The sequence below is a fragment of the Chamaea fasciata genome, unplaced genomic scaffold (assembly GCF_029207755.1).
Source record: "Chamaea fasciata isolate MVZ Bird 193981 ecotype frontalis unplaced genomic scaffold, bChaFas1.0.hap1 SCAF_14, whole genome shotgun sequence".
Classification (NCBI taxonomy): Eukaryota; Metazoa; Chordata; class Aves; order Passeriformes; family Sylviidae; genus Chamaea; species Chamaea fasciata.
The window spans coordinates 634,053-656,808 of NW_027094099.1; the positions used below are offsets into that span (position 1 = coordinate 634,053).

Sequence of the window (22,756 nt, forward strand, 5' to 3'; positions counted from 1 at the left end):
TCCAGTTTTTCACCGGATCCCTGGAGGAAGACCGGACCCATCTGACCATTACTGGACCCTTTTTTTTTCTTCAACGAGACCATCTCTACTCCAACAGAACCACATCTGCCACTCCAGGAGGACTTACTTTGGACTGCTTCCAACACCCTGACCAACAGGCTGTCAGGTTGTATTTCTGAATCTTGTCAGGGTTTTTCTAGGATTTCTTGTTTGTGTGTTTGCTTGCTTATTCTTGTGTACTACAACATCTGTATTTTTATATCCCTAGTAAAGAACTGCTATACCTATTCCCAAAATCTTTGCCTGACAGCCTTTTAATTGCAAATTTATGATAATTTGGAAAAGGGGGGAGGGGCTTACATTTCAAGGGAGACTCCAACCCTCCCTGGCACATACCTGTCTATCTAAACCAAGACAGCTCTGCATAAAAAAAGCTGTAACTGTTTGAACACAAGAATGCAGATCTACACTGCTCATTCAAATCAATGTCAATAATTATTTTTTTTTTAATATAGCTGTGTCTGAACCTTCTTTTATTGCTAAAAGTGAAGATCGCTTGTTTAAGCATTTATTTGAAGACTACCAAAGATGGGTTCGTCCAGTGGAACGCTTGAATGACACCATAAAAATCAAGTTTGGCCTTGCAATCTCTCAGCTAGTAGATGTGGTATGTACAGTAAATAAGTCGTAATTTTTTCCCATTAACTTTAGAAGGAGCATAATTTAATATGAAATAATTGTGCCGGTTAAACACCATAGATTAAGCATCTCAAATAATTATCTGTGTAATAAAAATGTCCTGTAGATGGATATATAATGTTGTCATATATACATACTTAGTGATTGGAATGCTTTCAGCTGTGTGTTTTGTATTTTAAGTTACAGACCTCTGTGAACTAAAGCAGCTGTTTCCTATGGTTAGCTTATTTTTGTGATATAATCTCTATTTTACAGGATGAGAAAAATCAGTTGATGACAACAAATGTGTGGCTGAAACAGGTATGTGTTAAATACTGATGAAAAATTCTGAAGCTTCATAACTGCAAATCAAAATTTGGGGGAAACTTATCTAGTTAATTGTATATTCAAAAAACTTAGTTCTTGCATGAAATTATATTTCATGTAGTGTCTTCATAGAATATCCCTGGAAAAGCTTTAAAGGATTAATTGTGACAAAACTCTTAAAAAATCCGTAACAACAAGGTAAATAAAAATGCACCAGATTAAAAGAAATCTGATATGGCATTGCCTGGCTATTTAATATACCAAGGTGCATATATCCAACCATAAATTGCTGCTTCAGTACAAAAGTTTTCATTCAAAAGTTTTATTAAGAAAAGTATGATTGATCTATTCTTCTTTATAATAGTTTTGAGGTCTTCTTTCTGTGGGATATTTGAAAGTAATGGGTACATATTACTGAAGAATTCCAATTTCAAAGTTAAATATGCTTGCTGGAAGGAAATACTTTTTTCTCCTAAGAATATTTGGGTTTGGGCAGGAAAATGCCTCAAGCTTTGTAATTGTAAAAGTCTAGTGCTAAACTTAATTGCCACTATTTACTTGAGAAATGCTGCTCACAAATCATTCTTGATTTAACTAAGAAGAATCTTTGCAGATGCTGTGTATACTTACTTACAGAATTCTTTTTGTTTGGGCTAATTCCTTTCTGTTTGTTTATTTGATTTTTTTTCCCTTTTGCTTCCCATTCCCTTCTTATCCAGTAACTTTAGTTTTAGGCCAAGTTTTTATTTTTAGGAAAACTTTGAGACTAGTCAGCAAATATGAGATGGCCATGTGGGTTGATGATTCTTTGTGCCCTCTTTAGTAGTTTCTGCAGATCTTTTTAAAATGGAACCAATTTTAAGAGTTGGAGCATGATGGGGTTTTTTGTATAATGAAAATGTCCAAATTGCGTCTGATTAGCATCCAGTCATTGGTATTTATCCAGAACAAGCTTTGTTCAAATTTAATTTATACAATTAAATTACATTATAATAGCTCTTACTTATAAATACATGCTCTGAAAAAGGAACATCATATCTTAAGTTCAGTACAGAAACATTATCAAGTAGTTCTTATAACAGAAAACAAATACTGAGTGATGTAACTGCATGTCCGTTCAGCAAATTCATTGTTTTATGCTAATTTTAGAAACCAGTTTGATTGTTGTTAATTGCCTTGTTGTCTGTTTTCATCTGGTATCACCCTGCTTAAATCCACTTCCCAATAATACTGATTTTTACATCTCACATACCCACAGGAATGGATAGATGTAAAACTAAGGTGGAATCCTGAAGACTATGCTGGGATAACATCTATCCGTGTCCCATCAGACTCTATTTGGATTCCCGATATTGTGCTGTATGACAAGTAAGATTTGAATCTTTTCATAAAAAAATGCATTTACTTTTTAACTTCACTGACCAAACTGCTTCTAGGAAGCCCATTGGATAGACATGATGTTTACATTTGGTGGGCCAAGAACCTGTGGAAGAACTTGCTTCTGAATGCAAGTGGACTTTGTTGCCATATTAAATGCTCAAATGTGGTTTTTGTTTTTTTGTTTTGTTTTTTTTTTACTTCTGAATGGAATTTCTAGTCCCTTTCAAAAGGTTATTTCCATTTTGTTGTGTAAACTTTTAATCAGAAAAAATGTCTTGCACAGTGCTGGGTATAAATAGTGTAGAGTGAGAGGAGGGAAGCAACTAATTTATGCTGTTGTAGATCATATTCAGCATGGAATTAAAGTCAGTTACATTTAACAGTAAGCGGATGGTTGGGTTGGTTTTTTTCTTTTGAAAATTAACAGATCTCAGAAACAATAACTTTTGAATTAACCCTTCTGCACCACTCAGGTGCACATGCAGTGCTTTTACATTTCCTGACTTGTCGAGTGAGGATAAAAGGCTGTTGCAGTGATTGTAAGTTCAAGTTTAGGCACAAGTATTATTTTACCTGTTTCATGACTTTTTTTCTTCAATAATTATGATTTGGCCCAATTTAAAAGTACTTTTTCTGTCTTACTAATAGAAACACCAGAGCTGGGTCATGCTGTTAAAGATCAGGATTTTACAATCCTTTCATAAGTTGTTGAGACCATAGAAAATTGCACAGATCTTTTCAGGACTTGAAAATATTCTTCAATCTTCCAAAGCTGTTTACCTATGTGAGATTCAGATCTGAGGAAAAGAGTTGACTATGAAGACAATACAAAATTTTGGCTGTCAAGGGATAGACAGCTGAAGTGACAATAACAAAGCATAATTTCTTCTTTAAATACACCCCCACACCCCATTGTAATTGTGTGCATTTCTCTCTCTTCTTTCAGTGCAGATGGACGTTTTGAGGGAACATCTACAAAGACTGTGGTGAAATATGATGGCACCATTGCTTGGACTCCCCCAGCAAACTACAAAAGTTCTTGTACTATTGATGTAACATTCTTCCCCTTTGACCTTCAAAATTGCTCAATGAAATTTGGTTCCTGGACTTATGATGGCTCACAGGTTGATCTAATTCTTGAAGATTACGATGTTGACAAAAGAGATTTTTTTGATAATGGAGAATGGGAAATAGTGACTGCAACAGGGAGCAAAGGAAACAGGACTGATGGATGCTGCTGGTATCCTTTCGTTACGTACTCATTTATAATTAGACGTTTGCCACTTTTTTACACTTTGTTTCTCATTATTCCTTGTATTGGACTTTCATTTCTAACTGTCCTTGTCTTCTACCTTCCCTCAAATGAAGGTGAAAAAATTTCACTCTGCACTTCAGTACTGGTATCTTTGACTGTTTTTCTTCTTGTTATTGAAGAAATTATTCCATCGTCTTCCAAAGTTATCCCGCTCATAGGAGAGTACTTGGTGTTCACTATGATATTTGTGACCTTGTCCATCGTGATCACTGTCTTTGCCATCAACATCCACCACCGCTCCTCATCCACACACAACGCCATGGCACCCTGGGTCCGCAGGATATTCCTGCACAAGCTGCCCAAGCTGCTTTGCATGAGGAGCCACGTGGATAGGTACTTTGCTCAGAAGGAGGAGACAGCAACCATGAATGGATCAGAATCATCCAGGAACACCTTGGAAGCAGCTCTGGATTCCATCCGCTACATCACGAGGCACGTTATGAAGGAGAATGAAGTTCGTGAGGTGGGTGTGTTAGTCCTGCTACACTGATTTCCTACAAGTGGAAACTAGAAAACCAAGTGCTTTACTGTGCAGCTGCTTATTAAAAATGTGCTGCAGATTTCCAGCTTTTGTACTTCGCTGGAAGATGTGTAGTTGTTTCCACTGGAAAAACAGTGCGAATGTGGTACAATACTGAGAGTATTTGGCTGATACAGTACAGTATTTGGGGTCTTGAAAAGTCTTTTGTTTTCTTTTAGAAGTTCTTGTCATTGTGAGGCACTTGTCTGTGATAAGAGCATGTACTGTAACTGTTCCCTACAGCACTGTTGAGATGACAGGAGTAGGAGCTGTTTTTCACTTCAGTGTTGTACCTGAAGGCTATCTTGAAAAATTCATTTGCCTTATATTTTCTAAATAAATACTGCCAAGACTTACCTTGCAGCTTTCAATTCCATATAAAAACAATTTCAGTGCTCTAACTTACATTAGTTTAAATACAGGCTGTACCCATATGTTGCTCATTTTGTGCTCAGATGAAACATGGACTCAATGACTTCCGAAGTGTTGTCTTCTACCCTTGCTATTATTTGTCCCTGAGTTTTATCAAAAGATGTCAGAGGCTTTTTTTCAGTCTGCGCTTTTGCAGTCTGAATTATCCTTAATGAATGTTTACAACATTTGTGTAGGAGCATTAGAAACCTGTTTTCTTTACATGCTTTTAAAGCTAGCACCATTGGTACATCAGAGACTTAAATGCTGTTTCCAGTCTGGTGAAGTTTGTAGAAATATAGGAGTTTGTGGTGTACTGTCTGTTTCTGATGGCAAAGCCTGAGGTTCTTTCAGTCTACATGGGAATTGCTGTCTTCAGAAGGCTCTGGTTGCTGAGAGTGTGTTCTCCCATACGAGACTAGCAGAATTGTGCCTCCTCTCATGTGCCTTCCCAGGACTTGATTCTGACATTGTCACAAGGGACATGGCCTAGATTTTTAATAAATGCATCTGCTGTACTGTTAAAGCAACATCCAACTACCCTGCATTCTATGAACAACTGAAATAGAATAGTTTGCTGTTAAATACATAATTTCCTGTAAATTAAGGGTTGACTGTGAATGACAAGAAGTAAGTATTTTGTTTGTCAAGTGTAATGTTGTTGTTACTATAAACCATGGAAATTAATATACAGCTGACTGGGGATTCACTTGTTTTATTATTACTGGGCTCCAGAGAATGCAAGTTTTAATTGCAAAAGTTGTTAATAAACTTAAGACAGCTAGTGCTATTGTAGCCTTACATCTTAGAAAGCATTAGGCTTGGGAAATGTGAATAGCTTCAGTTCAAATCCAAGACAATTGTTTGGCAGGGTTTTAATTTGCTTGCACAATTACATCTGCAATAATTGCAAAACTGTGTATAGATATGAATAGTTTTATCCAAAAGGAAAGTGGTCTTGAAACTACTGTGAGTATTCTCCCCAGTGTATAATTCTGTACAGCAGCAGCTTTGCAGCTTTCAGCAATTGTATGTGACACAACAGCTCCTCTGTACTAACAAATTTTTATTATTATTATTACTACTACTATTTAGGAGGTTTGGCTTTGGTTTTCTGGTTAGTTTTTTGCTGAAGGTTGGTGGTTTTGGTTGTTTGGAGGTTTTTTACAACTTCTGCTTCCAGCTCTTGCTTGGGAATTCCATGTTATGATATCATGTGCCATGAATCCTGCAGTATGTTAGATGATGTTTGGTGCTTCTCAGGGTCAATTTCTGCATCAAAATCTACATACCTTATCAACCTTCACAGATGATTGCTTCTGTTCTAACTCACAGTATAATTATAAATTATTGTTCAAGTGGGTTATCACATGGACATGTTGATGTTGAAGAAAGTGTACTTTGAAATAACTAAGAATTGCAGGATATGGCACTGTGTTTTTACCTGTTCTTGCACACACTGACCAACTCTTGTGCTCTTTGTGTTTTAGGTTGTTGAAGACTGGAAATACATTGCTCAGGTGCTTGATCGAATGTTCTTATGGGCTTTTCTTCTGGTTTCAATCATTGGATCACTTGTGTTATTTATTCCTGTTATTCATAAATGGGCAAGTATAATTGTACCTACCCATATAGGCAGTACAAATGCATAAAATATCTTTGGAGCCATGTCCTACTGATCTGGCTCTTAAGTTTTGCAGTAGCTCTGTTTCCATGTATGTTTTTTGTAGGCATGTTTCTGATAGCGTGGAAAAAAAAAAAAAAAAATCCAGAAGTAGAAAATCAGGTTTTTTCTTAAAGCATGGCATTCCCAGGACACATAGAAGTAAATTTGCTTATTGCCAGTCTACTGAGGTACTGCTAAGCCAAGTCAGAATTAACCTTTTCAAGGCATGGCATGTATGATTTATCAAAAAAGCATACACTGACACCTACTGTGATATAGAAGGATTTAATTTTTTTTATTATGATCACTGTAGTCCAATTATTAAATTACTGTATAAATTGTTATACTGAATATTAAGTATTTGCAATTATACAGTAGAGTTGCTTATTTCAATTTAGTATCCAAAGAAGAATTTTTATCAGTTCTCTTCAGTGTGTTGTAGAAGTCTTAAATTTTGCCAGAGTAATTTAAAAGAATAATAAAAATACAAGTTAAACTTCCTGTATAAATAATATACAACTAAGAACAGCAATTTGGCCATGTTCGGCCTTTATAAATTTCCAGTGGAATTTGCTGCTAAATTTTAAAGCTTGCTAATTCTGTCATACCAACATAAGCATTTAATAAGCCTTAAAATGCCTAAAGCATGTATGTATATTGATGTCTCCATCAGCTTTGGAAAGGAAGGCAAAGGCAGTTAACTGAGTTCCCAAGGTGCATAAGTATTCCAAAGGGCTGGAATATTCAGATTTCTTTACTCCTGTTGAAGAATTTGTTACAGTGTGTGAGTTTGTAGGCATATTCATTATTTCCTGTCTTTGGGTGTTTCTCAGAATTCAGATTTTAAGCACAGGCAGAAGGAATTTGTGGAGCATCTTTCTGAAGGAAATGGCTTATAAATTCTTATGCTGTGGAGCCAAATGGAGATGATAAATGATTTTTCACATTTGTTAAACTGAACTTCAGAGAGCTACCTTGGATTAGCTCTTTCACTTATAAAGCCATATGTAACTCTAAGCAGCAAGGACTTAGAGTTTTTGATATTTCCTTTTTCCTAAGATGATTGACAACAAACTTGCAATTTTTCAGTTATTCCATTAAAATATGGAATTTTAATGCTTTGAAACCAATGGTTTACAATGATTCCATTGCCGCCTTTCTTCCTTTCTTAATAGTTTTATTTCTGGAAAAGACTCTAAAATAGTCAGGTGTTTTCTAAAGTTTTTTTCAGTGCTGGTCATAATATAATTGCATCCTGTAGGCCTAATACAAGAGTGCCAGGCTGGAGCAAAGCTTAGGAACTTTTTGTTTACTTAAATTACTACATGAATAATAACATGTTTAGGTGAGAAGTTTTAATGTAAACAACAGATACATATTTCTCCCACTCCCCCTCCCAGATCTCCTCTAGAATAGCCTTGCACTGATTGTAATAGTGTTTACTTACAACCTAACTTATATATAATTGAATATTTATTTCAAAATGTTTTAGTCTGCAGGAGATTCTTGGGTTTGTGTAGCTTTTAAAGGCTCATGAATAGGGAAATTTTATCAGGCAGGCCTTTTTTTTTTTCTTTTTCTTTTTTAACAGCAGTTAGGGAGCCCCTCTTCTTCAGTTGCACAATTACATCTGGCATTGGATATCCCTGTTTCCTCTATCCCAATCACAACTTTAAGTTGAATTTGCAAAGATTATCTGATTTAATTCATAAATACAAGAGCTTGAACTTCTCACTATTACTGAGGTTAAACAATGCATCAATGACTTTCTCTGTGTGCAAGTTGCAGAAATACTTCAGATTGCTTGTTTCCTCTTCAAATACTACATTTCTTTTTAAAGTCTTCCATAGGTTTGAATTTCTGAAATTTACTCTTACCTGAAGAGAAAGCAAAGTGAGTACAACTGTAGATTAGATATATATCTTATTCTTTTAATTCTCCATTTCATCTCTTTCCCCTTGTTAATTGGTGTCTCCAGGCTGCCCAGTTATACCATGATGAGCAGCACATTGCCCAGTGGAGTCACTCTCTTTATTATAGGAACTCAGAGTTTTTGCAAATGCATGAACTTCTTTTAGTGACTTCTATCTGATCATGATAGACTCAGATAATGTAGCTGACATTGGAATCCTTGGGGTCTTCTGCTTGTCAGGTGTGTCTGAAACAAAAGAATGTTAATATACTCAGAAGCATGGACTTTTACCTCTGTAACTTGAACTGTATTGAACTGTATTGAACTCTAGGCAATGCTACCTTATATAGATTTCTGTCACTTGCTCAAAATAAATGAAAAAAAAAAAAAAGGCACAATTTTCAACAGTTTGATTCTCTTTATTTTCATAAATGTTATATTACTTGATACACTGTATTTCCACAGAGTTTTCAGTTTGGTACAGAGAGAACAGTTTCCATTTTTACAAAATATGATCTGATTACAGTGTTTTGTTGCATTCTTTATTCATGCTCTTAAATAATCTGCAGTTACTGATTAAAAAAAAAAAAATGTATATGCCTAAGCAACAATTTTAGCACACTTTACAGGATTATTTTTGTCTACCTGCCTTCCCTTGTCATAAAACACTTCACTACAGCAGGATGCCTCTGTATCCAAACTATCCTGTCAGAGTATTATGATCCTTTGCATTACTTGCAGACTGTCATATTGTGTGTTTTACTTGTACACAATTCTAAACATCATTAGGTCTGAGCAGCTGTTTTTCCTGACAGCCTGCACATCCACTGCAGTCTGGGGAGACACGGAGTTTACTTTATGGCTGCCTTATTACCATCATCTGTTATTTACCTATTTGTTTTCCTTTTGTAATAAACCTCTCCGCAGTCCTTTCTTGGCACTGTGTGGGTCAGTTTGTACAGCAGTTGGCAATGTCTGCATTCCAGTCATTTGGTACTTGTGCTTCCCACCACTCCATCCTCCTGAGGCTGTTCGTGGAACTCACTGTGAGCACCTTCCAGAGGATCCTGTCATGCTCTGAAGAGACTTGGCACCAGACTGAAACAAATCCAGTAGCCCAAAGCATTCAACCCATCTTGACTTTCCAAATATTCATGTAATTTCAAATTTCTTTATTAACCCCTTCTTAAATCATTCCTATAAAGTTTAACGTACTGCCTCCATCTTCTCCAGTTATTGCAGGAAGTAGCTGTAAAGCATACATTGAGATTAGCTGTCATAAATGTTCTGATTTTTTTTTTTTTTTTCATATTTTTTACAAAGCTGCCTTGGTTAAGCGAAGTCGATGCCAAGAGAGATCCTTGTTCTACTACATATGGAAGAGACGTGAGGTGCTTGGAGGGGGATGCAGAGTTGGTTGGCAGTTTTATTTGATTTCACAACATTTTGTTTAATCTTTACATTTCATCTCCAGCCATGAGAGGTTGTAAAAACAATCCTGCTGTTCCTAGAATACATACCAGGATGAAAACCCATAGAAAAATACGATCAATTACCATGGCAACATATTTCCAATCATCCTGAATCTGAAAAGAAAAAAAAAAGAATAGCAAGTTTGCATGTTTATTAGGTGAATACGTTGCATTAGCAATAATACCATTTCATATAAGATGCACAGTTTTTCTCTATGTAGATATCCTTCTGAATACACATCTTACACATCTGTTTTCACTGACAAATGAATTAATCTTGAAGAAGCTTTATTTGAATATGCTCTTTGGACCAAAGCCAAAAGCTGCTGCTTCAAATCTAAAAAATTGTTCACCAAGAGGAGACACAACTTCTCGATTCCAAAAATGAAAGTGTAAAGCTTTAAATTCTTAGATGAACAGGTTTGTCCAGAAAACGTTACTGAAACAGACTGCTCCTACTGATCTTTAGGTAGTATGCCAAAAGTAAAGATTAATTGGTACATAATTATTTGGTATTTTATTATGTAGCACTGAAATTTGACTGTTTTTATGCATGATGTAAAATTCATCTCTGTACTTTTCCTGTAAAAAAGGAACCAAGTTTCAAAAAACACCTGATTTTTCTAATTTTCTTTTTTTTACAGTGCATTTTATAGCAAGAGTGACAATGAAGTATTCTATGTTATATATTAATAGTAGCTTGGTGATCATTTTAGTTACTATTAAGATTACAATTCAAAGTTTTTGTTCTTCAAGAGTGATAAAAAATGAATAATGCATTTGTTGTTTTTGAAATTTGGGGGTTTTTAGCTTAGAACTTGTTTGTTAATGGAAACTTTAAAACCCAAAGAAATCCCGTATTTTCTGTACCAACTAAATCTAAATAGAGTTCTGATTTCAGTATAAACAAAGTGAAGTTAGAATGAAGTGCCGTAGTTTGGGGATTTAAAAATGGTGATGGTGTGGCTACTGCTTATAGTATGTCTGAGGGATATGGTAGAAAAAACATTTTCTTTTTTTTTTTCTCCTTTATTGTATTGAGATGCACCTTTATGGAAGATGCCGCTCCCTGTCTTGCAGTAGTTGCCTCATTTAGCTACAGCGCTTTGCAGCAGCAACCATGAGCACCATCATCACTGTGAGGGACATTCACTCTTACATTTCTGTGGATGGTAAGCTATGGGAGGGAGAAAGTAACTAACTAAAGGCACCATAGGGTCAGCAAATTCCACTATTAAGATTATAACTTGGAAAATCCTAACTTCAGCTGTCATGGGATGGGTGCTTTGGTATTTCCCCTAGCAGTGGTTCCCTTAACGTGCCTCACTCAGTATATATGTTGTCAATAAAGAGATCACCGTGCAGCAGAGCTGCTTCTCATTTATGTAAGTTCAAAATTGCACATATTTGTAAGACAGCTTGTGTAATTTACTTGCATAAAATAATGGTCTCTTTTATCTTTTTTGTCTGTTTGAGATTTTTTCTTACCAAACACTCTAATGGCTTTGCATTATCTGCAGTTTGAGTAACCATAAAGGATGTTCTTACCTCTTTTGCTTCATTCTGCATTTTCATATTTTCTGCAATGTATTTCACACTTTCAATAGCATCTCTCATTTCTGGTGACAGAACTGAAAATGAAAGCATAGGATCTACAGACTCAGAGCTTGAACTTCTAGTGAGATTGCCACTGAAATCTGAGAACTTTGTACGCTGATACTGACAGCAGCTGCACGCCATATCTTGACAAACAAAGCCATCTTTGCAGCATTTTGTTTCAGAACCATTGATGCAATTTAAGTTTGAAAACTCAGAAGTGAATAATGGTTTTGGCTTCTGATTATTCTCTTCATCACTGGCAGGCCTTGTCATGAACATGATCCGGGGAAGTAAGTTCAAGAAAATGGTTCTCACCCACATGGGCATTGTGTGTGTCTTGGGTGTTCTGTAGTGCACATTCAGTACAAATACTGTAATGACAATTGATAGAGTTACAAATATCATGGTGAAAAGGAGGTATTCCCCAATAAGGGGAATTACCAGGGAAGTAGAAGGTATGGTTTCGGTGATAACAAGAAGGAACACTGTTAAAGAGAGAAGCACTGATATGCAGAGTGTCACCTTCTCACCACAGTCTGAGGGCAAATAGAAAACTAATACAGTCAGAAAAGAAATCAGCAGACAGGGAATAATCATATTGATAGTGTAAAATAAAGGTAAACGCCTAATGTAAAGAGAATATGTGATGTCTGGATATATCTCTTCGCAGCAGTTGTATTTGATATCATGTTTATACCCAGGAGCTTTGATTATAGCCCATTCTCCGCTCTCCCAGTAATCTTTCAGGTTCATTGTAGAGCCAATTAGAACTAAGTCAATTTTGGCTTTGTCATAAGACCAGGAACCAAACTTCATGGTGCAGTTCTGATAATCAAATGGGAAGTAGGTTACATCTATTTTACATGAACTTTTAAATATAGCTGGAGGTATCCAGGTCACATCACCAGTGTATTTTAAAAGGGCCTTTGTCTTGTCATCAACCTGGAAATCTCCAACTGCACTGTAAAGCAAGTAAAAATAACAAAAATTAGAATGATCTGCTCCAAATAATTTCGTACATTCAGATTTTATATATACCTCTTTAATCTGTTTTGGGGAGGTCAGCAATTACTTGTTTACTTGGAGCTGAATCGCTCATGCAAGACTGAGTCAGTGACCATCATAAATTTGCACAGTTAAACTGAACCAAACAGCTCTATAAACTCGCCAGGGAGGAGATGAAAGCAAATATTCTCCCTTATTAATAGCATGGCTTGGTGCAATCAATATTCAAAATGGCAAATAACAGATTGTAAATGGCAGTCCAAACAGATGAGTCTTGTAGGCCCCTTCCAACTGAATTATTTCATTCTATTCAATTCTAGATTGATCAAGCACATCAGAACTCAAGGGATGATAAGAATATTACTGGTATTTCCACCTCTTCCATGGACAGTGCAGGTAGTAACTATGGAAGGAGGGATTAGGGTTGGGGTGTATCTTTGCATAAGGAGTGTATTTGGTAAGAGGTTTTAAGTCTCACTTTGCTAACTTACATGATCCAGCTGAGTATATTAAAAAGTAAAATTAAAGGGTAATTTGAATTTTTAAGTCCCCAGTTAGAAAAGGAGTGTCATCGCTGTTGAGCCACAGACCTGAGTTTTGGATCTGAGTAGCTGAATCCATTTCATTGAGACCTGCCTTCTTACAGATCCATTTAGTTATGGTTTGGCTCTTTACAGTCTCAGAAACTGACATCTAAAGTAAACTTTATCTGTGGCTTTTATTTGTCAAAGAGGTAAAGTTGTGGATTTGACTGCTAAAAAGCTAGAATTTGCATTTCTCACAGTGAAAGTTGTGACTCGCAGGGGCTTGTGTAGGGGAAAAGCCAAGTTCACTTTGGCCTGCTCATTGCAGCTCCAGGTTGGAGCTGGATCCTGCCCGCTGATGCTGACATAGCTGACATGAAGGTGAGAACAGCAATGGGGGGATGCAGGACATAGGTGTGGTGAAAAACAGCTTTTCAGTGCATTCTGTGAACTTGCTGCTGATTTTTCTTAGAACTGGTAACATCACCCCTCTCTCCCTGATGTAAGAAGTTAAATATGCAAGAGCCTTACTTGTTATATAAAACAATATCTGGCTTCCAGATCTGGCCAGATGGAACTCGGATGAATTCAGCACCTCCATAGTCTGCTGGATTCCACTGAAGCTTGTAATCATTCCAGATCTAATTATGGTAGAAATGAGCCCATGTTAGGTTTGTGAAGAAATTGAAATTCACTGGACTAGATCTGAACCAAGTGCTGTCGTATCACTTCCTAGGTTGATCTATTTTGGATACTACAGTGTTTAGATGCCTCTTTGACAAACACATATATGTGCTGTTTGTTCATATGGGGATTGTAGGTGGGCCTAGATATCCAGACCTTGTTGGTCATATCCATATATGACTTAAATATATGTGACTGTGCCCCAGGAATGCCTGCTCAGTAGCTGGAACAAGCTGAAAGAAGGAATAAGACACTTTTTTCAGACAGTGTAGGATTGTGATAATAACTTTGATCTCAAAAAAACAGGTATCTGTGGGACAGTGACAAGTTCCTGGAGGCTGTGGTGCAAGTTGTGAGCATCAATCGAGGGACCTTAGGTCAGAGAGCTCCAGCTCGTTCTGGCTCACCTAACAGCCTTTGTCACTAGTGCTTGTTAAACCTCGTTTTAACCAACTAGAATATCAAGCTGGAGGTGGGAACTAAGTTGGTTACTAAGCTGACTGCAACACCTGCGTTTTTGAAAAGCCTTTTAAACACGAAATACACATTTTTTGGTTTGTTGTCACTTTACGGGAGCTAACCGGCGCCAAGTGGCGCTGTTCGCGACCGCCGTGCTGAGGGGCTTGCCTTGCGTTGGTGTCTGCCGAGCTAGCGCCTTTGGAAGTCTCCAGAGCAAAAATATTGCATTTAGCGACTGCAGTAAGTGTAGCAGCCTCCTTCTGCTCCGCTCCCGTCCCTTCCCTCCCCGTCTCCGCTGCTCCGCTCCCGTCCCTTCCCTCCCCTTCCCTGCTGCCCCTCCCGCTCCATCCCCGCTTGCCGGGCGGGGCGGCGGCCGCTGGGGGGCAGCAGCGCCCCGGGGAAGGGCTCGGAGCGGCCGGGGCGGAGCGGGGGAGCCGGGGCTGCACCCCGGGATCCTGAACGGGGCTGCTCTCCGGGATCCTGAACGGGGCTGCTCCCCGCGATCCCGAACGGGGCTGCTCCCCGACATCCTGAACGGAGCTGCTCCCCGGGATCCTGAACGGGGCTGCTCCCCGGGATCCCGAACGGGGCTGCTCCCCGGGATCCTGAACGGAGCTGCTCCCCGGGATCCCGAACGGGGCTGCTCCCCGACATCCTGAACGGAGCTGCTCCCCGGGATCCTGAACGGGGCTGCTCCCCGGGATCCCGAACGGGGCTGCTCCTCGGGATCCTGAACGGGGCTGCTCCCCGGGATCCCGAACGGGGCTGCTCCCCGGGATCCCGAACGGGGCTGCTCCTCGGGATCCTGAACGGGGCTGCTCCCCGCGATCCTGAACGGGGCTGCTCCCCGCGATCCCGAACGGGGCTGCTCCCCGGCATCCCGAACGGGGCTGCTCCCCGCGATTCCGAACGGGGCTGCTCCCCGGGATCCCGAACGGGGCTGCTCCCCGGCATCCCGAACGGGGCTGCTCCCCGGGATCCCGAATGGGGCTGCTCCCCGCGATTCCGAACGGGGCTGCTCCCCGGGATCCCGAACGGGGCTGCTCCCCGCGATCCTGAACAGGGATGGTCTCCCGGGATCGTGAACACGGCTGCTCTCCCGGGATCGTGAACAAGGATGATCTCCCGGGATGCTTCTGTGCCCCGAGGGCCCCGAGCCTGGCGCCGGCCCCGCGGGCCCGGTGCTCCCGGAGCCCTCAGACGCCGCTCTGGGCGCCCGGCTCTTCCTGCCCCGGGTCGCCCCGGCGGAGCGGGGAACACTTCTGCGCCGGAGGGGAAGTGAGCCGGAGCCGTCCGGGCTGTCACTGAGCGCTACTTACGTGCTTCAGCCACAAGTTGGTTTCCATTATCTGGTTGACTTCGTCCTGGAAAAGAGAGGTGTGTCGGGAGAAGCGCTGGCCCTGCCGCGGTGCCCGGCGGGGCAGTACTCACCACTTTCACCAGCTGCGACATGGACACCTCGAACTGGATGATGACGGGGTCCGAGACGTTCTTGACGGGCCGTACGAACTGGTTGTAGCTCTCGAAGAGGGCCGCGTAGAGACGGTGCTCGGCCTCGGAGGCGCCGCAGCCTGCGGAAGGCACGGGGTGAGCGCCGGGCCAGCCCCGAGCGGGGCAGAGCGGCTCCGGGACTGCCCCGGGTGCTCAGCATCCCTGGGCGCCGGGCACAGCCCCGAGCGGGGCAGGGCGGCTCCGGGACTGCCCCGGGTGCTCAGCATCCCTGGGCGCCGGGCACAGCCCCGAGCGGCCCCGGGACTGCCCCGGGTGCTCAGCATCCCTGGGCGCCGGGCACAGCCCCGAGCGGGGCAGAGCGGCTCCGGGACTGCCCCGGGTGCTCAGCATCCCTGGGCGCCGGGCACAGCCCCGAGCGGCCCCGGGACTGCCCCGGGTGCTCAGCATCCCTGGGCGCCGGGCACAGCCCCGAGCGGGGCAGAGCGGCTCCGGGACTGCCCCGGGTGCTCAGCATCCCTGGGCGCCGGGCACAGCCCCGAGCGGCCCCGGGACTGCCCCGGGTGCTCAGCATCCCTGGGAGCCGGGCACAGCCCCGAGCGGGGCAGAGCGGCCCCGGGACTGCCCCGGGGTGCTCAGCATCCCTGGGCGCCGGGCCAGCCCCGAGCGGGGCAGGGCGGCCCCGGGACTGCCCCGGGTGCTCAGCATCCCTGGGCACCGGGCACAGCCCCGAGCGGGGCAGGGCCGCCCCGGGACTGCCCCGGGTGCTCAGCATCCCTGGGAGCCGGGCTGGCCCCGGGACTGCCCCGGGTGCTCAGCATCCCTGGGAGCCGGGCACAGCCCCAGGCCCGCCTGAGATGGGGGCGGTGTGCCGCGGGGAGCTCTCGCTTGGGCTGCGAGAAAGAGCAGCGAAAGGGAAGGCTGCCGACAGAGATTTTCTAACACACGTCTGCAAGTGAGTTAAAAAATTCGTTTCGGGGAATTACTGCAAAAGCCCTTTCCCCTCACAGTCCCAGTCCCCCAGAACTGGCAAGGCCACAGGGCTGTGGAGCAGAGTAAAGGGAAAGTGTAGTCCAACAGACCAGGCCTCTGGTAAGCGATCAGAACGCCTCGCGGTAGGAGTCGTCTCAGGAAACAGAAGTCTGCTTTCTAGTCTGAGTCATGATTGCATGATTATAGTGAGGATAACAGCCTGCTTCTTAAAATGTTTTTAAAAAAAAGGATTAAAATTGGCTTAACTGTTACGTTCAAAGACTTTTCAGCACACTCAAAGAGATATGCTAATTACCCCTTTATCGTTCTAAGTAGTTTTTATTTATAATAGATTCCTATTGTCTTTTTGTCACTCGTAAGTGCAGTTCATCGTACCCTGTGGCCAACAAAAAAAGCTGCAAACTGAAATTCTTAGACAACAAGGTACTTCACGTGTTTCAGGATGAGGTGTGAGAGCCTGTATTTTACACTGCCATTTTACTATCAAACTAGGCAATAACCATTCTGACACTATTGGAAGCCGGTGGGGTTTTGTTTTTATAGGGCTATCTCTTAAACTCTCCTCTGGACAACACATCCTCATGAATTCCAACTGAAACACCAGAAAAGGTCTGTTTTGTCACTAATGGACAGCGCTATGCAAATTTGTCAAAGGCACAAACTGAAGTCAGTTGAACATATTCTACAGTTCCTTTGAAACAGAAATATGGATATTTATGAATTGTGAATATTTGCAAGGAAGGGCATGTTTACTTTCTGCCAGTTGTTTTTTAGTAGAGAAAGAGGGGAGGCCGAAGTATCTGCAGGTAACAGGCTACACAAAGCAGGTGTTACTTTTGAATCTCAGTGACCTCCTGTCTCTCCCTAAGACAAGGGTTGCCCTCATGGGAAACTATTCAGCCAAAAGGTCTTTGGTTTGTTTTTGGATTTGTTTGGTTGATTTTTACCCCTTGTGTTCAAGGTTGTATTCTTGTTCACTTGATGTGCGATATTGTTTTGAGGTTAGTGAAACCATTCAAGCCAACTTGCTAACTAAAAAATTAACACTTTTTAACTGCCGGTCTTGCCCATATTATTTCTTGATATCTTCCATCTCTTGGGTTGAGATTTCCTGGAATAAATACCTCCCAATCTTTTAAGGAAATAATTTTAAATCTAGATCTATAGTCAATCCCAAACTGCCAGCCTTCTTACATGTCACCAGCACTCTAATTAAATCTAGCATCCAGTGTCTCTAGAGAAATGCATTCATGTGGCTTTTGTTTAAATATTTTGTGCTTTCCAGAGAGAAGACGTGCTGCTTGCAGCACGTACTTCAAGCTCTTTAATGTTGTCACTTTCTTGTCTTCTCTGCAATATGTGAAACCACACCTTTATGTGTGAGGTGCTTTTCCTTCATGTTAAAATGGCTTTATGTGTCCTGCTCGGCATCTTTAATCATGACTACCTAACTACTTCGCAAGGATAAACTTAACCCCCTCCCCCCCACTGAACAACAAGCTGTGTAACAGAAAGAGCTATACCACAATTCTGTACAATTGCCCCTTAGGTTGGAGAGTGCTTCTGCACTTCTTAAAAATGATTTGCACCAAAAACCATCTCCTGCTCCCCTTTTCAACCCTCCCTTCACCATCAAAGAATAACAAATTACGGATCACTCACCTTGAGAGAGAAAGCAAACAGCAGCAGTTAGAAAGAGAGTGTTCAGGCTCTCCATGCTGTTATGAATTACTGCCTGTGGACAGGGTGTGTTGAGGATGAGCTTCGCTGCCAGGACTGTAGGAGCGCAGGGAGCAGGGAGGGCTCGGCTCCTCCGATGCGTGAAATGCCTGCAAGCAGCAGCCGGCAGGACCCTGAGCACGGCTCTGCGCACTGAGCTCCCATTAGCTTTGCTGTGCTGCCCCCTTTCAAGCTACCCAGGCAGTCAGAGCTTCGGAAACAGCAAATAAAGTGCAGGAAAAACAGATGTTATTGTAGGCAAAGAGCAGCCTTCTGGCACAGATAGTGGGCAAGAGTCCTTAAAATGGTGCATAAATGAGCCTGGTAATCTGACAACGCTGAAGAGTTCTCCAGCCAGCTGCTATACAGGATTCTTATCTATCAGAAGCTCATGCCAATCTGCTAGGGGAAGTTTAATTAATACAAATCTTGTAATTGAATTGTTCTGAAATGAATATCGACATTAGGGATGCCTGATTTAGCAGTGAACTGAGATCATGGGACCTGATTTCCAATTATGCCGTTGAGGTTTTTTTGCTGCTTGTGTCTCATCTCGCAAGAGCATGTGGTGGGTGCTTGACCGTATAAAAAGGATGTGCTCTTCCCAAGGAGTAATTAAAGGCATGTACAATTGTTGGTGGGATCTGAGCCCAGAGTGGTAAACATAGCAGCTGGGATCTGGCAAGAATCTGGGGCTTTGAATGGAAATCAAAACTTGAGCAAATGCTTGAGAATAACTGTCTTTGGAGTGTTCCTATTTTGTAGATTAGAAAGGTGAAATTTGAGAAGGGGATTATGGGCACAGGATCCCACCTTGATCCCACAAAACCTTATTGTTCATGGGAAAAGACACGAGAAAGGAAGAGTTATTTGAGGTTCAGCCATAAAATCATGCTTTGCAAAGTGAGGCATTTCCCAGGTGCCCATCCACCTCTTGCACCGCCCTCCCCATCTGGAATGGCCGGGTGATGCAAGGCTCATGCAGTGGTTGTTGCACACATCTGTGTAAAAGGAGGAAGCGGGGAGAGAAAAATATGGGATTCTACCCTCATTTTTAGAACCGATGAGAAGAGAGCCCTGTGGGACAGGAGTTGCACCAAGAGGTGCTTCATTGCCTGCCCTTAGGGAAGGATAAGCAATGACCCCATTTGGTGCTGTTAGGAGGTTTCTCAGTGGGAGAAAGAGTACCAGACTGGGTTCAGTTCTTGGCACTGAGCTCATTTATCCTGTTAGCCCTATCTCTCAGAGCATCACTCACTTTGTCCCCAGACACATGCTCTTATAATTTCTGTAATTCTATTAGCGTGGAGGAAATAGGCTTTACTGTCCATTTGATTTTATTTCTTTTTCCAGAGAACTCGGCTGGTTGGTATTTTGGCTTAACCCTTTGTGGATACTTTTGGTTTTGCATTTCCGGGACATTGAGGCTAAATGTTTTCCCTTTCTGTCTCCTAAGCAGCGTTATAACTTAGAATTTTATTTGTTCTTTTTAATCCCAACTAGAAATGAGTTAAAGCTTCAAAGATCAGATCATAATCTGTGTTCCCCAGAAGTCAATGTTTAACCTGAATAATTTGGAAACACTGATTTGCAGAGGAAGCAAAGAGCCAGAGCATCAAGAGGTACAGATATTTTAGCTTAACTTGCCTAGTTACTGAAATTTTCATTGGTGTTTGTATGGCACAGATATTTTGTTTCTAACATCCCATGCTGGATCTCCTGGTGAAACCAGCTCAGAATTGTGGTAGAATTATTTTTATAGCTGGGGAGGGTGATGTGATGAGAACACGTCACCATGACTGCATTGCAGAACTACACAGAAGAAGAATTTGTATGGGTAGTGGGGAGCTGATCTACCCAGGAAGATCTGCAGTTACAAACTATGCAGCCGTTGTTCTTTAAATAAACACGCTACTATTAGAGGGGTTTTGCTTTGTTAAGGTTTGTTAAGATCAAATTTTAACTCAGGTGATGAAGAAGAGAGTATTTTCCCACCTTTGGTCTGGGGTATTGATGCTCCCAGTTTGCTTGCTGTTGTTCCCAGTTTGCTGTGGCTGCAGGGGTGCAGAAAGAGCACCCAGTAAACTCATCGGAGTGCAGGTGGTGCATGTGAGTGGTGGTGTTGGAATTTCTACATGTTCCAATGTAAGGCAAGATTGCTTCAGGATTAGAGTTTTGCAATGATAGGGAATGGAGAGAAACCAAACAGAGGTTTTTCCTCACTGGTAGGGAAGCAAACACTGGTTGCACACTACCGTTGAAAAACAATTTTAGTGTAGAATGACATTTTGAATGTCCAATTCTTTCTTAATGGAAAGCTTTATGGTAAAACCCCTGAAAAGTGGGAATGTTGAAGTTTATTTTGTTCAATGAGCTGGGACATTATCATATTCATATTTGCCTGCAAGAAGACATTTTTGGTAATTCCTTTTCTCCAGTCTTTTAGTTTTAAAATTTTGCCAAAAACTCAAAGTGGAAAACCCTGTAATTCTTTGACAAGTTAAACCAGGAGCAGTTCTACCTGTTATGTAGGTGGAGTTGCTGAAGGTTAGGCAAAAACAGCATTTGTCAATTAGAAAATGCAGTTTTAGAAGAGATTTTCCAGAATTTTAAAACTTTGGGTGAAATTTTTCATTCTGAAGTTTGCTGTGGATTAAATTGTATCTGGAAATGCTAAAGATATGGGGGTGGTTTCCAAGAACATAACTAGGAAAGAGTACGTTGTTTCACTCCTGGTTAAGGAAGGAGTAAGGTGGCCGCAGCATATGGGAAGCACCAGAACCCACTATTTCCTGGATGAGGAGCCCTGGTTCTGCAGGGATCTCCCTGGGGCCAGTGGTGTGCCTCTTGAAAGCTTTTTCTGGGTTTGTCAAGTCTGAGGCCTTCATCTGCCTGAACTCCGTGATAGCTGCTAACTGAGCTGCCAAATCCTTTCTAAAACTTTTGTCCATGCTGAGGATAATTCAGCTGAAGGCTGCAGTTACAGAGCCAAGCATTATCAGTCTTCACTGCTCATAAAGATAAGGCTAATTCTGACATGGGAGCACCTGAGGCCTCATTTCAGTTGCATTCAGGCAGAGGGGGAGGATAAGAGGGAGAAGGGTAGGAGAGTAATGGGGGTGAGAGTGGGACAGAGCCCAAAGTGCTGTTGGTGCTGGGTGAAAACAATAGAAAAGGGGTCTGTGCTCTGCACAGGCCCATGTCAGTCGGGGGGCTGCAGCTGCCTTGCTGCCTCCGTGGCTGCTTGGCTTGGGTGAGTCCCTCTCCCTCCTGCCCTGAAGGAGGGTGCAGCAGCTCTCACAGCAGGTCTGCACCGCCTCTTTCAGACTCCTTGTTCATCCAGGATTATTTTGATACTCAAAGGGCCTTCACCTTTATGTGCTGGCAGCTGCTCCAACTTCCCTGTGCTTTCTCTGTAAGCAGAAAAAGCTGTTCAGCAGCTGGGGCAGTGTGTGCACCTGTGGTTGGGATGTAACCTAACATAGAGCAGCATCTCCTTGCCTGGGGAAAGGCAGCCCTCTGCTCCCGGGGCTGGTGGTGCCCCACCTCACCTCACAGTTGTTGTTTCGGTTGCCTGCAGAGGAGTAACTCTGCTCTCTAGGCCTGACAAGGAGACAGAAACCTTTTAAACCCATTTAAACTTTACACCACCCGCCGGTGACTGTGGGAGTGTCCAGAATAGTTAATGTTTGGGGAGATGGCCAGGGGCCTGCCCCCTGTGGGAGAGGAGGATGTGGTGGTCCCAGGCTGTACCTGCATCAGTTGTGCAGTCCCACAGTTATCCCTCACCTCCCTGCCCTGTCCGTGAGAGGGATGCAGTTACAGCCCTTAGAGGAAGGGGAATAGAAAGGAGGGTGACAGTGTGAGCCCTTCCTTCTTCTAACATGGGGCTGAAGACAGCCTCACCCACCCCACTTGTGGTATTTTCCCCCATCTCCTTCTCAGACTGCTGGGCACCCGGCCCTGCCGGAGTGCTGAAGGGCCCCTGGGGAGCCCTCCTGGATCTCAGGGATGGGCATGTGTGCCACTGCTGCTGGGGGGTTCACCACAGGCTGGGAACCAGTGGATGCAGTCCTGCAGCTGCTGTGAACGATTGCAAAGGTGTGGATGCAACTGGTCTGGCACAGCTAAATCCGTGTATTTATCTGGGGCTGCCTGGGAATGGCAATCTAGGTGGAAATGTAGCTTGGTCTTGATGAAGGCAAGTAAGAGCAGGGATAGTCTTCTGCTGTGGCTTGTTGAGGAACACAGGTTTAGGTGTCAACCACTCCCCCTGGCACAGGTGAGCCTCACACCCCCTTCACAAGTTTGTTCATCAGACATTAGTTATACTTACAACTGGTGCTACAATTGTTGTGTGTCCTCACAGCACCCCAAGGGAAAACTGAGATCTGTTTAACTTGAAAAGAGCCGGGACCCCACTTCTCTTTTTGTAGGTTACCAGGAACAAACTGTGGTGGGATTGTCCTGTGATGGGCGTCTAAGGCCTCAATCTGTCCTTTGCCAAAGACTTAAAGGCTCTATGTGCTTCCCCAGCTGATTTGTTGAGGGTTATACTTAAATCCACGTTAAAATCTCCCCAGAAAAACACACAGGTCTGTGTGTTCTCAGGTGTCCTCTCGTTCTTGCTGCCTTTCACCTCT

The 22,756-nt window shown here is 42.5% G+C and overlaps 2 protein-coding genes across 2 annotated transcripts; one reads left to right on the forward strand and one right to left on the reverse strand.

Annotated features, from left to right (window-relative positions):
• Window positions 1-588: 588 nt before the first annotated feature.
• On the forward strand, window positions 589-9,101 carry CHRNA5 (cholinergic receptor nicotinic alpha 5 subunit). The gene is made up of 5 exons (XM_066195992.1): window positions 589-667; window positions 955-999; window positions 2,264-2,373; window positions 3,332-4,163; window positions 6,122-9,101. Exons 2-5 carry the CDS (start codon window positions 973-975, stop codon window positions 6,281-6,283), a joined length of 1,131 nt encoding a protein of 376 aa, XP_066052089.1. The 5' UTR covers window positions 589-667; window positions 955-972; the 3' UTR covers window positions 6,284-9,101.
• Window positions 9,102-9,642: 541 nt separating this feature from the next.
• Window positions 9,643-18,161, reverse strand: CHRNA3 (cholinergic receptor nicotinic alpha 3 subunit). Its single transcript, XM_066195993.1, has 6 exons — window positions 18,057-18,161; window positions 15,384-15,523; window positions 15,272-15,316; window positions 13,341-13,450; window positions 11,230-12,241; window positions 9,643-9,795 (listed from the first exon to the last, which is right to left on the reverse strand). Exons 1-6 carry the CDS (start codon window positions 18,109-18,111, stop codon window positions 9,667-9,669), a joined length of 1,491 nt encoding a protein of 496 aa, XP_066052090.1. The 5' UTR covers window positions 18,112-18,161; the 3' UTR covers window positions 9,643-9,666.
• Window positions 18,162-22,756: the final 4,595 nt, after the last annotated feature.

Bases quoted from the DNA above. Each gene is read 5' to 3' on its own strand.
- CHRNA5 (XM_066195992.1), top strand. From the start codon at position 973: ATGACAACAAATGTGTGGCTGAAACAG. The intron at 2,374-3,331 runs GTAAGATTTGAA...CTCTTCTTTCAG, and splicing joins GATATTGTGCTGTATGACAA to TGCAGATGGACGTTTTGAGG. The intron at 4,164-6,121 runs GTGGGTGTGTTA...TTTGTGTTTTAG, and splicing joins AGGAGAATGAAGTTCGTGAG to GTTGTTGAAGACTGGAAATA.
- CHRNA3 (XM_066195993.1), bottom strand. From the start codon at position 18,111: ATGGAGAGCCTGAACACTCTCTTTCTAACTGCTGCTGTTTGCTTTCTC. The intron at 15,524-18,056 runs GTGAGTGATCCG...TGCCTTCCGCAG, and splicing joins TGTTTGCTTTCTCTCTCAAG to GCTGCGGCGCCTCCGAGGCC. The intron at 12,242-13,340 runs GTAAGGCTCTTG...CTTGCTTTACAG, and splicing joins GATATTGTTTTATATAACAA to TGCAGTTGGAGATTTCCAGG.